Source organism: Thermobia domestica, chromosome 9 (assembly GCF_964235325.1).
Source record: "Thermobia domestica chromosome 9, izTheDome1.hap1.1, whole genome shotgun sequence".
Taxonomy (NCBI): Eukaryota; Metazoa; Arthropoda; class Insecta; order Zygentoma; family Lepismatidae; genus Thermobia; species Thermobia domestica.
Genome location: NC_137462.1, coordinates 35,265,242 through 35,279,411, shown reverse-complemented (window position 1 = coordinate 35,279,411; position 14,170 = coordinate 35,265,242). Strand labels below are relative to the sequence as shown.

At 36.8% G+C, this 14,170-nt stretch overlaps 1 protein-coding gene across 3 annotated transcripts in view; it reads right to left on the bottom strand.

Moving 5' to 3' along the window:
• Window positions 1-14,170, bottom strand: part of LOC145694555 (phosphoenolpyruvate phosphomutase-like) — a 300,696-nt gene that overhangs the window by 8,678 nt on the left and 277,848 nt on the right. For all 3 annotated transcript variants that reach the window (XM_081770879.1, XM_081770878.1, XM_081770880.1), the window contains exons 4-5: window positions 6,557-6,769; window positions 4,350-4,450 (exon numbers count right to left, since the gene is read on the bottom strand). In XM_081770879.1, coding sequence (XP_081627005.1) covers window positions 4,350-4,450; window positions 6,557-6,769 — 314 coding nt within the window. The remainder of the gene's footprint in view (window positions 1-4,349; window positions 4,451-6,556; window positions 6,770-14,170) is intronic.

Here is a 14,170-nt window from a genome sequence, read left to right as displayed (position 1 = left end):
AACAGAAAAATGGTACGGGATACGTCGAATGATGATGTTGTGGTGACCCCAGGCCCGCCTTTCATGGGGGGCCAGGGCCCAGATTTGAAATTTTAAATGGAAACATGGGACGAGTGATATACAGATGGTGATCAGAAAAATGGAAACACCTGTAGTTGGCAACACGTCAGATGTATGGGTTGGCAGCAGTAGCGTAGCCAGGATGTGTGTTTGGGGGGGGCCCAAGTGCTGTTATAGGCACATATAGAAAAATTACAAACAAAAAATATATAAACATAAAAATATATAAAAAATTACAAACATCAAAGTACCAAAGTACATTGTCAGACCTCTTTGGGGGGGCCCGGCCCCTCCGGGCCTCCCCTTCCCTACGCCACTGGTTGGCAGTGGTGTCGTGGCGCCAGCAGCGCTGGACCGCTGGTGGTGGTGTGTTAGGCGGTCTCCATACTACGTCAGGCGCAGTGGAACAGCAGTGTCCAGTGACTGCAGCAGACGGAGGTAGTGTAAAATGGGAGACCTCTCGATTTTCAAAGAGGGCAAATTGTTGGTGCGCGGTTATGTGGAGTGAGTGTGACGGCAGTGGCTACTGTGTTAGGTGTGTCGCGTGGGACAGTGTCGAAGGTGATGACGGCCTACACAACACACGGGAAAACCACATCGGGGAAGCGGAACAGTGGGCGGAAGGAAATCATGAGTGACAGGTCACGCCGGGTATTAAAGCGCATTGTCACGCAGAACCGTCGTGCCACTGCGGAGCAAGTGACAGAGGAACTCAATCAGCACCTCCCCCACCCTGTTTCGACAATCACAGTCCGCCGCGAATTACATGACATGAACTTACGGGGTCGTGTTGCACGGGCCAAACCGCTCATCAGGGACCATAACGCTTTCGCACGCCGCAAATGGTGCCGCGACCATGCAACTTGGACCGTTGAGGACTGGAAACGTGTGATATGGTCAGATGAGTCATCCTTTACCCTATTCCCAACCACGGGCCGTGTTTATGTGTGAAGAACGCCCAAAGAAGCTTATGATCGGCAGTGTCTCTGCCCAACTGTGAAACATGGCGGCGGCTCGGTGATGCTGTGGGCCGCCATATCATGGTTTTCATTGGGTCCTGTGGTCACACTTAGCGGACGAATCACTGCCAACGATTATGTCGCAATTTTAGGAGACCACTTGCATCCTATGGTCCGGATGTTGTTCCCGGACAATGAAGCCATCTTCCAGGATGATAATGCACCCATTCACACAGCTGGCGTTGTTGCAGCGTGGTTTGAGGAACATCGGGATGAAGTTCAACACCTTCCCTGGCCCGCCCAATCCCCAGATCTCAACATAATTGAACATCTGTGGTCCGTCTTGGAAACACGACTCCGGCGACGATTTCCACCTCCATCCTCTCTCACATAACTGGCCGATGCCCTGCACGAGGAATGGTGTAAAATTCCACTTGCTACCATTCACGACCTCTATGCCTCCATCCCACGTCGCATCAAGGCTGTTCTGAAGGCGAAAGGTGGCCCGACACCATATTAATCTGGTAAGTTGCAATTTCGTTCAGGTGTTTCCATTTCTCTGATCACCATCTGTATCTTTAAACTCTAAACAGCGTTGCAGCAAAACATTTTTCATATAGATCAATGTTTTAAATTTGGCCGCCAAGAGGTGGTCCTTGTATCAGATAAAACGTCCAGTACCACTAATATGAAAACGATTAGAGATAAATGAACAGAACAAAACTCCTATAGGAAATTACAGAGAGCTCGATTATTTCACAGCTCGAGAACGATGCAGTAGAGAAAAAGGCGATTAAAATAAAAGTGACTTAATGCAAAGAAGGAAATTTAATTCCTAGAAAATTATCGCTGCGGCCTCCCTCCTCTGAAGTGGGAAGGAATGGTGAAATTGCAAATGAGAACCTTAGTTTTTGGAAATTGAATCTACGCAACAAAATTATCTGAAATGTGCTTTATAAGAGATAGATGTCTCTGTAATGAGAAAAAGTAGGTAAAATTCGTGTTAAATGGTTCCTTCCATTTTTATTGCATGCAATGATTTCATGCAAAAATCAATTAACTGAAATGCAAACCAAAATTATCGAACACTGCAGTTTTTGCAATGTGAACGTGGTATCACTCGCTCTATGTTTCCATTTAAAATTTTGAATTTATCTCTGGGCCTCCCGGGGGGTAGTGCGGCAATACTATTCGATGTGCCCCATGACCTTTCCTATTTGAGTTTTTTTTTCGGTTCATTTATCATATTAATGGTACTGGACGTTTTATCTAATATAAGAACCATGTCTTGGCGGCCATATTGAATACTGTGACCGATATGAAAAATCTTTTACCGTAGCGCTTTTTAGTTTTTACAGATCTATCGAACGAGGTATTACTCGCCCCATTTGTCTATTTAAAATTTTAAAGTTGGGACCTGGGCTCCCATGAATGACGGCCCTGGAGAACACCGCGACAATACCATTCGACGTGCTCCATGGTCTTTCCTATTTGATTTATTGTTTGGTTAATTTTATGTTCAACCGTTTCGATGTTAGTGATACTGGACGTTTTATCTGACACAGGCACCATGTCTTGGCGGCCATTTTGAATACGCTGACCGATATGAAAAATCTTTTGGCACTACGCTTTTTACTTTTTAAAGACCTATCGAACGAGGTATCACTCGCCCCATGTTTGAATTTAAAATTTTGAAGTTGGACCCTGGTCCCCCTGTATATATATGAAGTAGGCATAATAGTTCTGTCCATTAATAATAATAATATTCTTGAGACATGGAATGCATAGTTATTGATGACAAACTGAAGACATCATCCCAGTGAATAAAAGTGTAATGGTCTGATGAACTGGAATATGGAATATTCAGCATGGAATTAAAATATGCTAATCATCCAAACTATAGAAATGTAGAATGTTCTTTCTTTAAGTTTGTATCATAAATGTTTTTCTGTAGGATACGTTTCGCAGTTCGTGATAAAAGTTTCAACGAATTTTCCAGTTTACTCATTTTATTGTGTCTGTGTGCATGTTTTATCTTATGTTTTATCTCATGTCCTGAAATCCAAATTTTAACTTATGTCCAGAAGTACAGTTTTAAATATCGAGCTTTGGTCAAAAATTAGAAGCTGGCCATCTTCTGATGACATTTTCCCTCGCCATAAGGGGGGAGGGGGGTGGCGACTCTGTTGATACCAACCAATAGACAGGTATCATCCAGTCTTTGGAAGTTATCTCTACTAATAAAGCATCCAATAATATTCAAGACCGGATCATAGTTGTCTGTTTTCAAATATTTGCAAAAGTTTTATTATGAAGTTAAGCATACAAGCCAGAACTTTCACCATATTAGACATTGTTATAGTTTGACAACTTTCATACAAGATGAAGGTAGAGCGGTTGTACGGAGATAATTAAATAAAAAAAAGTTCTGAAAATGGAAATCATTTAGTTTTGAACATGATAAAAATTATTCCTAAACACACTAAGTACTAACGAGCAGAACTTTGTTATAGAGCGATAGAATTATTATTATAAATGAATAGAATTTTATACCTTTAGTATCCGGTTCAAGGAACTATTATTAAATCGTTTCAGCATACACTGATGTCTTCTTCAGTAATCCATAACTTAGTTAACATACTACTTATTAAAATAATTTTCTATTTCTTGTATTATCCTAGAGAAGTATCCGCGGTTGCTCAGTGGTAGAGCGTTCACCTCTGGTGCTTGGGGTCCCGGGTTCGATCCCAGCTCACGCCAAGTGGTGGACAAACACCGTTGCGTGGGTTTTCTCGGGGTTCTCCCGTTCTTCATTCCCCCATTTCATTCATTACTCATCATCACCGTCTCCTTTAGCCGAACCGGCATAATAGTGAGACGTAAAACTCAAAGATTTCATTTCATTTTTTCCTAGAGAAATTAGTAAGACGTAAATAATCGGAAACAAATTTACACAGAAACTCCTGGTTTGAGTGCAGAAAGTGATTATTAGTTTTTCCTTGAATTTGTGTGTAAATTTTTTATGACGATATATGTCTTATTAGCTTCTCTAGGATAGTGTAACATACATAAAATCCTTTTAATGAGTCTAGTGTGTAACTAGGTTATGTATTTTTGAAGAAGACTTTAGAATATGTTGAAATAATTTAATAACAATAACTCGTTGAACCGTGTACTATAAAATGAGAAATTCTATTTATTTATTCAATATATACCCTATAGCATTCACAAGTAATTATTATCTTTATGGTGGAAGTCACACTAAATCCAACCGTTTATTCAATCATTCTCTCTAATTTTAAAAATTAAGAATATAGTTTATCGACTCACCTTAATTTTTAAGGCGAATTCTTCGATATCTGCCAGCGGTTGTGGTCTACCATCTAGCAGGGAGTTTGTTTTGGGAAAACATTTATCTTCCATACAGCAACCTGTATCAAGGAATGAAAATGTCATTATCTTTAAACCTGGAAATGACAAGGTAATTTTATAACAAATCATGACAAGCTCACATGCTCACATGTATTTTACATGTAAAGTTTTTAAGGCTCACATGTATTTCACACCGTGCGCGTGGGTTATGTGAGGTTCTCTCATTTCCTCTCACTTTCTTCATTCCACCATTTCATTCGTTTCTCGTCATGACCGTCTCCTTTAGCCAGGGGCAGATCCAGGGGGGTGATCGGGGCGATTCCCCCCCCCCATAAGAGGAAGCTTTCTTATTTTATATATATAAATAAAACCCATCCCAAAGTTTGAAGCCCTTAAAAGTAGCAGTATGACAACCCTCCCCCCAGAAGTCGGCCCTGGATTCGCCCCTGCCTTTAGCCTACGCGGCATAAAACTGAACTAGGACGTAAAACTGAAAGATTGAATTATTGATATGTGTTTTAGTAGGGATATACTCTACTACCTTCAGGTGGATGTTTCTATTTTATTATAAATTAATGTAAATACTTGCTAGGAACTATATTCCTTTTACTGGTGCTAGAAATAGTATTTACATATCTATTTGACGAATTACATTTTTAACTGTGAAGAGAGAAATGTTATCAATACATATCTATATATTAAAATGCTAGGTTTATATGTTTGTCTCCAAAGAAAAGTTTATGTTTTATCTCCAATCATTTAGATAATAAGGTTTCGAAAGCTACACGTGCTAGAAATGTACCGTTTTTACTGATCGATTCCAAATTTTGTGTACATTGTCTAGCCATTATTTCTTTATTACATGTTTAGGGGTATACTGGAAGTGTTGAATTTTAAAAAAGTAAAGCATCACATCCTATGAGTTATATATTCCAACACAACAGTTGTATACAGGGGTTGTATATCTCTCAGGCGTTTATATATGGCCAAGTGATGTTGAGAAACAAAGGATAACCATTTCCCCAGGCAAAGATGAATCTTTATTGTTTGGAGTGTTTTGCCCAATGAACACCATATATCACTAATATTATAGTTAATTGTGTATGTAATGTATTTGCTTATTATATACTGCATGCAAGAAGAAAGAAAACACTGATCATACATGAATTAGAAACTCCAACCGGAGGCAGGCTCAGTCTTGCAAACGGTGCGAGATATTGAAAAAATAATTTTAAAAAATGTCCCCTTTATGGTGCTCTTGCCGATTTTCATCAAGACGTCTTTCACTCGTGTCTGTAAAAGAGCATACAGATGTTGTGAGGAATGACAAGGAGATGCATGCTTATATGTGAAAGATGCGCTGTGTACAGAGCACAGGTTCAGCTAGTCATAATAAAATAATGTATATTATATTAATATTGTAGATGAACTATACATTTTTCCAAATACATATGGTTTGGAGAAACGTAAAACAGATTATTTACTAAAAATGTTTAATATTTTTGTTTCTCTTGGCACCGCACACAAATTCGGGGTGTATCGAATGATAACTGTTTTCTCTCATTGTAAACGGATTCTTCGCACATCTTATTTTTGGCAACTTTCACTACGTTTCTAAAAAGCATTCAATAAATATTATAGAAAATATTTTTTTTTATTTTACAAATTACATTCTCTTGGTTTAGAGAAGACAGTTTAGAAGTAACACTTCACTGTCATTCTTAGAGGTCGCCTGCAATCTTCTCTGCTGTCAAAGGCCTTTAGAAGTTAACTGTTTAACGTCACTGCAAAACGCAATACAGCACCACTGCACTGCACAGCGTCACTGCAGCAGCAACTGCACTGTGTTGAACAATAATGAAGTTGAATATCTGCCGTTGTACCATTTCACTAATTTGGAAACATTATGAAGGTTAATTTCTCTGAATGTATTTACGCAAAGTGAAGATTGGTTTGAAATACGTTATACGCATCTCGGCGAGAAGATTAGTAAGTAATAGTAATTAACAAATAATTTGAATTTCGAATAATCGAATATTTATAAAAGAAAAATGCAATCACTACAATAATTTCATTCCTAAAACAAAATCGGATTTAAACTTTTATTTAGGTTCTGGTACCGGACCTCAAAAATATTTTCAGTTCCGTTACCTATTTGTACATACCAGCAACACCTCTGTCCTCCAACTTCCTTACAAGTCTTCTGGCGTTGTTGAAGTTTCCATAACCCGTGTCAGCATCTAACAGAATAGGAATGGTGCTTGCATCAGCCATGAATTCTACTACTTCAAGGACTTGGGTCCAGGAGGCTTCATTGCTGTCCCTAACACCAAGTTGTGCCGAAATACTTAAACCGCTGGCCCAAATTCCACGAAAACCTACAAGATAAGAAAATGGCTCCTTAAATACTTTTGGATGTTATAATACTTGGAGATAACTAATTACAGCTATAGTATTTTTTTTTTTAAACCTACACTCTCAGACATGTTATAAAAATGGTAGACCCCGCCTGAAATAGTTAGGTTTCTCAAAGAAAACAAAATTTATTAACTAATATGAATAACTATATAATTTATATTACAGTAGGCAAAAGTACAACTTAAATGTTATTTTCCGATCTTAGACGAATTAAGAGTATCACACAAATTATAAATAAATTTAATGAATAATAAAACTTTATTTAAAATCAAGTACATTAGTCGAAAATCAAAAATGAATACTGAAAGAAAATGAACTCAAATCAATAAAATTTCTCTCATACATTATGCCAGGGCCGGATTAAGGGGGGGGCTTAGGGGAGCTATAGCCCCATGCCTCCTGGTGGACAGGGGCCTCCACTCTGATCAAAATCTCAAGTGGCTATCTAAAAAGAATCATGAAGATACACTCTCAGACGCGTTATAAAAATGATAAAGCCCACCTGAAATAGTTAGGTTTCTCAAAGAAAACAAAATTTATTAATTCATAGGAATAGCTATATAAATTATTGCAGTAGGTAAAAGTACAACTTAATACAGTCAACATCATAAAATAAAATATGACCAAAAATATGAAACATATTCCCTTAACTTTCCTACTGTATTTTCACACAAAAATGTATTAAATGAAGTCAGTAGGGGTCACATATTTTGTGTAGCCCCTGGCCTCCAGATGGGTTAATCCAGCCCCCTGCATTATGCCGACGATCATTTGGACAGAATCCTACACGTATAGATATAATGTACAGAATGAGTCAAATGACTATATCAACTCATTGTGTACTCATCTCCAGCTGTAATGCAGGCCTATACTTTTGCATGAAGACGGTTGTAGTTGTGCCGGACGCATATTTTCACAATACACTGAACTCTAGCCATAAGCCATTGTGAACGGGGTTACGCTTGGCAACAATGTAGGAAAAATGAATGACGTCTATATCGCGATCCTGTTTGTGACATCACGAGTCATGACCTACATATAGCACAAAGTAAACACAAAATGCTGTCGGCCCTCGTAGTTGAGTGAGGTAACGCAACATGGTAGTAAAGAAAATCGTTTTTCGCGTGGGTTCAAACCCTGCCTAAGGAAACTTTCTTTAAAAAAAACTTATAACACTTCTTTCGTTAAAATAAGATTAAAAATAATATTCAAAAAGTGATTTAACGATTATTTTTTAAAATTTTCACTAAACTTCTTTCATTAAAATAAGTTTGCCCTTGTACTATAGATCCATAGCAAAAGTAGTAGTAATAGTAGTAGTAAAAGTAGTAGTAGTAGTAGGAACGGGTTAGAATGAAATTCAGCATTCATTTGTTTCCGTCCGATGTTGCCAAACGTAATGCCTTCTGGCTAGGGCTAAGTGTATTTCGAAAATATGCGTGCCAGACATCGTAGGAAATGGCGTTTCCCGTTTCTTCCACCTGGTGGCGTAGTTTATCATGATTTGCTGCCGAGGTTGAAATCATCACGTTAAAGTAGATTAAACTAGTTTACTTTTTACTTAATATATATAGTTGACTTTCCAGAAATAAGAGAAAAGAAACAACTATATCCCGTTATTTTTCTCTTTTTTAAAATCAAAAGAATAGGTTTCTTTAATTAAAGAATTGTTCTCTGATGGCAGTGACTACTAGATATTAAAACATGAAATTTTCTCCCCCCTCCCCCTCTGCTCTTGTACAGCAATTCGACTCATATTTTGCAAAAATATTGATACTAAAATTATCAGATACTCTGTACTTTGCTTTGTGGCAAATATGTCTTCTCTTGTATGAGTGTTCTGCTCCAAAAGCAGATTCTAGCTCATTTTTAAGTAATTAAGTGCAGCGACGCAAATACGCTAGTTGTCGCCCGGGGCAAAAACACTCCCTAGCGCTCCCCTGACCAACCAAACCAAAACTGCAACGCTCATTTTCACGTCGTAAAATTAAGTAAAAACATACCAAGCAAAATCTTGGATTGGATTGTCAATTTTTCTAATGACCTTATTTCAGAGCCATAAAGAAAATTAGAAAAAATTAAGAAAATTACAATAATGATTTCTAATTTACACGCGCAACGGAAATTTAACATTTATCACAGGTTCTTGCTATAGTGGTATACCCACAATGAGATTTTAGTCGGTGTGCAATCTAGCACATGTTCGACACAAACTTACACTGTACTTTATTACTATCAAATAATCTAGATATTTAATATGAATTTTTGGAATGGAATCATAGATTCAAAGTTGAAGTTATCATTTATTGATTCAACAAAAAGGGAAAAAAATACAATTTAGAAAGGTTACTGGTTTCGAAATATATTAGCTTTCAAATATCTTGACTTTGTACTGTTTCGGTTCTCACATTTTATCACTACATAGATTTCAATACACATGTCATTATTATTACAAGATTTTTATATTCATAGCTTTCCAGTACAAGGAAGAAAAGATAAACATATAACTGACACATTATTAATAGCTTCTTTTAGCAGGTCAAACAGATCAAAATACGTTAATATTTTTTAGTGGGACAATACTCATCAAAATGCGATGTTTGGCTACCACTATTTCATATTATTATGCATTGATCCATTTATTCTTCATTTAGAACTCAGGAAAGTACACAGAAAGGATTAGAAGAAAAATGATAACAGAAAATGTTCCTTGCACGTGCCCATACTTATACTACATTGCTATTCCACTTCGGGAATCATTTCTTAATTCATATGTTTGTAGCATATTATAACATTGGCCCATACGCCATGGGCCACATTTTACGTACAATACAAGAAGAAATCACTACATTGATTATCCCTATGAATGAGTATGTACTATTTACAAATGAAGATGAAATAAATAAAAAATCAATGTTTAGTACTTTCCTGACCATACTATTAGTATACCATTTAATTATACGGATCAATCAATACATCGCACTACTCAGAAGAAAAACGACAAGTTAGTTGACCATACCAAGGTAAAGTTTGATTTTACCTGCTTAAGGGTTGTCTACCTCACCAGAACCCTCCTAGTGCAAACCTCTGCATCCCAATGAAGGAGTTTGATCCAGGACTGTCACTGGTGATGTCTACAGCCAAATGACCGGCTGCCCCGACGATTTTCATCCAAGGCTGAGTCGATCTTCTAGTGACGCATTTGATCCAAAACTGTTTAATTAAAATTTCGAGTAGGACCTCCACATTTCTTTGCCTAAATACTTTATATGTTAGTCCAGATTAAATTTTGTACACTTTGATCCTAAAATAAGACAATTTGGGCCATAAAATTTCGAAGGTTTTCCGGAGGCCTACAGCGTCACTTATTTCACTTCAAATGAATAATGGTGGAACGTCATACATTGCTTGGCTATTACAAACCCCACTATTCTGCAATATACCATATCGTAGAACATAAACATTATCATAATTACCACCTTAAATTTTGAAAATCTAACGAATTATCAACAAATACAATATATTAAATTACATTACCAGTTCTTTAAATTAAGATTCAAAGTATTTATACCCATCACTTACTTACTCCTGTCCGTCCGAGTTGCATAGGCCAATCACAATCCCCCACCTCTCTGAAGTAGAAATGCCGGAAGTCGCCATCTTTAATTTCACTACCCATGATGCAATAGCACTCGACAGAGAAGATCGAATCATCGATGTTCGATTGCGGAATGTTTACGATCAATGTTATAAGTAAGTTTTAGTTAATAAAAATTTAACACATTCATTCTATGTTTTTACGTAGAAAATTTAGAAATATTCCGATATACTGTTAGAAATTACTTATGATTAATATTGGTTATATAAGGATATAGTGTACAGTTATTGAATAAGTGTGCAGTTATTGTTATTGAATAACCTTGTCCCCCGAAAGTTTTTATTCATAGTGAAGAAACATTTCAACAACTAACAGTAAGAACTAACCCATAAAAACAAATAAAACATGTATTTGCACTAATGGTACGACTATACCAAATGGGGGCCACTTAACAAAACAACAGGAAAACAATAACAATGTAAAGTACCGGGAAAAGGGTACGTTAAATTTTTCCCAGCGACCTCGAATTTTTTTAGTTATTTGAAATATTTTAATAACTCAATTCGTTTCTCTTCTGAACAATTAAACAATTTAACATTTATTAAAGTTTGGACTGGCACTTCTCTCCCCTTTAAATCTTTCAAAAACACGGAATTGTGCTGTAATTTCGACACAACATAAGGTCCAGTAAACACAGGTAAATATTTGTGTGTGACCTTTTTGAAGGCGTCCGAGAGGAAATGAGTATTAACAATGACCAAGTTTCCTTCCTTGATTTCGACTACATTCTTTTTTAATTTCCTCTTCCACTTTGACAACAAGCGAGGATCCACTTGTATCATCTTCCTTGAAATTTCTACATTTTGCAGTTCAGGAGCCTAAGGAAATTTCTCCCGAAACCGATCTACAGCCGAGAAAGAGAGGAACACTTCTGCAGGTGTACAGTTTATGGAACTACTATAAGAGTAATTTAGCAAGTCTTGGGCGACTTTCAAGACATTTTTCCATTTAGTATTGTTACTGCTACACAATAATCTGATGGTCCTATTCAATTCTCGATGGGGCCTCTCCAGGATCCCATTTGCCCGTGCGTTGTAAGGAGATATCAGAATATGCTGTATCTGATGGTCGTTACAGTAATCTTTCCACCTCTGAGAGACGAACTGTGGGCCCTGATCAGAGACGATATAATTTGGGTATGGACAAAGATAAAAGTAATCTTTCTCCAAGGTTCGAATGATTTCAGCAGTTGTTGCTGTTCTTAAAGGTAAGTAACAAAGGAATCTGGAGTAAACGTCAACAATTGATAGTACATAATAATATCCATAGCTACATGGAAGCTTACCCACGAGGTCAACACACACTTTGGAATGTGGTTTATCTGCCTCAATATGCAAGTCTTCGTGAGAAATAGCTCTTTTCGAAAATTTCGTTCGCGCGCACTATTCACAATTATTTATGTTTCCGAAACGTTCGCTTTTGACCCTTCCAAAAGAATAACTCTTGCACTAATTTCATACATTTAGCAACGCCAAAATGTCCTGCCTCATGAATGTGTTTTACTGTTCTTTCAATCAGAGATTGCAGAACCACCAGCAGCCAATTCTTAGTTTTTGAATTTTTAATATAAATTAGATTATTTATAACCTTGATTCTAGAGTTCGCAGATTCTGAATTCATTTTAGCTCTCAACTCGCGACAGTACCTATCCGATGCTTGCATTCGCTCCAACTCGTTTGTATCAAACAGAGTATTCTCATTGTAATTAATGAAATTTACTTGATAGTCCTCCGATTTGGCAGGGAGTTCAGGAGAATTTCTACTTAAGATATCTGCAATTTTATTATCTACTCCCTTGATATACTCAAATCGGATATCAAACCTTTGGAGTTTCAACAAAATTTTGGTCGTTCTAGGATCAAGGTTTTGCAAAGTGAAAGCATAGGTCACTGCACTATTGTCACAGTGAACCGTCACCTTCCTGCCTAATATGTAATACGAAAAATGTTCACATAAGAACAGAACAGCTACTAATTCTAATTGAAAAATCGAGTAAGACACTTCATGGAGTTTTAATTTTCGACTCGCGTATTCGATGACCAAAAGTTCTTCATCCTCGTCATATTGAGCCAGATAACCCGCCAAATTTTCTAATGAAGCGTCCGAAAATAGATGAAAAGGCTTGTTGAAATCTGGTTGACTAAGTGCAGGAGGTTCACTTAGTAACTGTCTCAATTGTTGAAATCTATCCATTAGGTCCTCCGTAAAACAATATTTCTTATCTTTCTTTAAAAGGTCAAAGAATGGAGCCGTTAATGCAGCGAATTGAGGAATAAATTTTCTCCTCCACGAAAGGAGACCTAAAAAGGATCTTAATTTCTTTTTGTTTTTGGGAACCGGAAAACACTTAATGGCTTCACTCTGTTTAGGGTTCGGCTTCAATTCCTTTCCATACACTATATCTCCGAGGAACGAAATTTCAATCTTTACAAACTGACACTTCTTAAAATTTAAGGCAAAATTTCAAAATTCTAGAATTTTGAAGAGGGTTTCCAAATGTTCAAAATGTTCAGTTAACTTCGAAATAAACATAATAAATCGTAAAAAGAAGTGAACCTAACAATAGTCCAGCCTCCATATTCTTATCTATAATTCCCGGAACACTGAACTATCTTTTTCCCGCAAACGCATTTAAATGTACACTGAGCACAGGTTGAACTTAGCCGAACGAAAAGAATTTTGAAAGATTTGCCAAATATTATAATTTAGAAAATTCAGTTCAGCTCCTGTGTTCAGGATACATTTTATTTGTATTTCCCCCACCTTACAATTCAAAGAAGGGGAAGGAAATATCCCAAAATTTCGATTTGCTGTATTTCTTTCTTCTTCCTTCAGAACAAAGTACGTCAATAATTTCAAGAAAGGTAATACAAACTCACTTCGTCTAGGAACGAATTCATTTTACTTCCAAAATATTTCGAGGAGAGAAGTTCAGTCGAGAAGCCATCGCTTCCTCTTAATGACGACTGGTCAATATGTTTTCCGAAGAAACAATAAGGTTGCTAACGTACTGGGAAACATTATTGTTATTGTTATCTACTGATTCCGCTGCAACCGAAGAATACAACGGATTCAACGAAGATGTGACCGTAGTCACTATCGATACATTTTAAGAGAATGGAGAAGTCATCATTGGACCCGAAAGGAATTAGCTAACAGGTAGGTTTATACCATTAAAATTATACATTCCCGGTACCGCATAGAATACTGGTACGTAAAAAAAATATCCTGAATATCCAAAGTTAATTCTAACAATCCTTTTTATTGGAAACTATCTTTTCAAGTGAGCCTAGTTGCACGATAAGAAATTTTAAAGTTTTTTTTAAAGAATTTCTTATGACCCCTGATCAAAGGGACAAGTCAACTTGTCGTTCCTTTACAACATTTTAGTTCTTAGGTTCAAATTTTAAGCTTATTCTTAAGTTAAATAAGGCCACTGGCAAGAAATTTATAAATCAAGCTTCTAAACCCCCCATTCTGTTATTGCACATCTATATATTATCTTTTACCTCCTACATTAGTTATAAAACATACAACACCTAACTTTAGTTAATAAAACCACAACGAAAGATAAGAAAAACAAAATTCATGTTACAATTTCAGTTGTAGGAGGGCTAATACAGGCGGTGATATTCTTGCCCGTCTTATCCTACAAAGTGCTTCTAGCCACTTCCAACAATATTTTTCAATCAGCATATGTCTC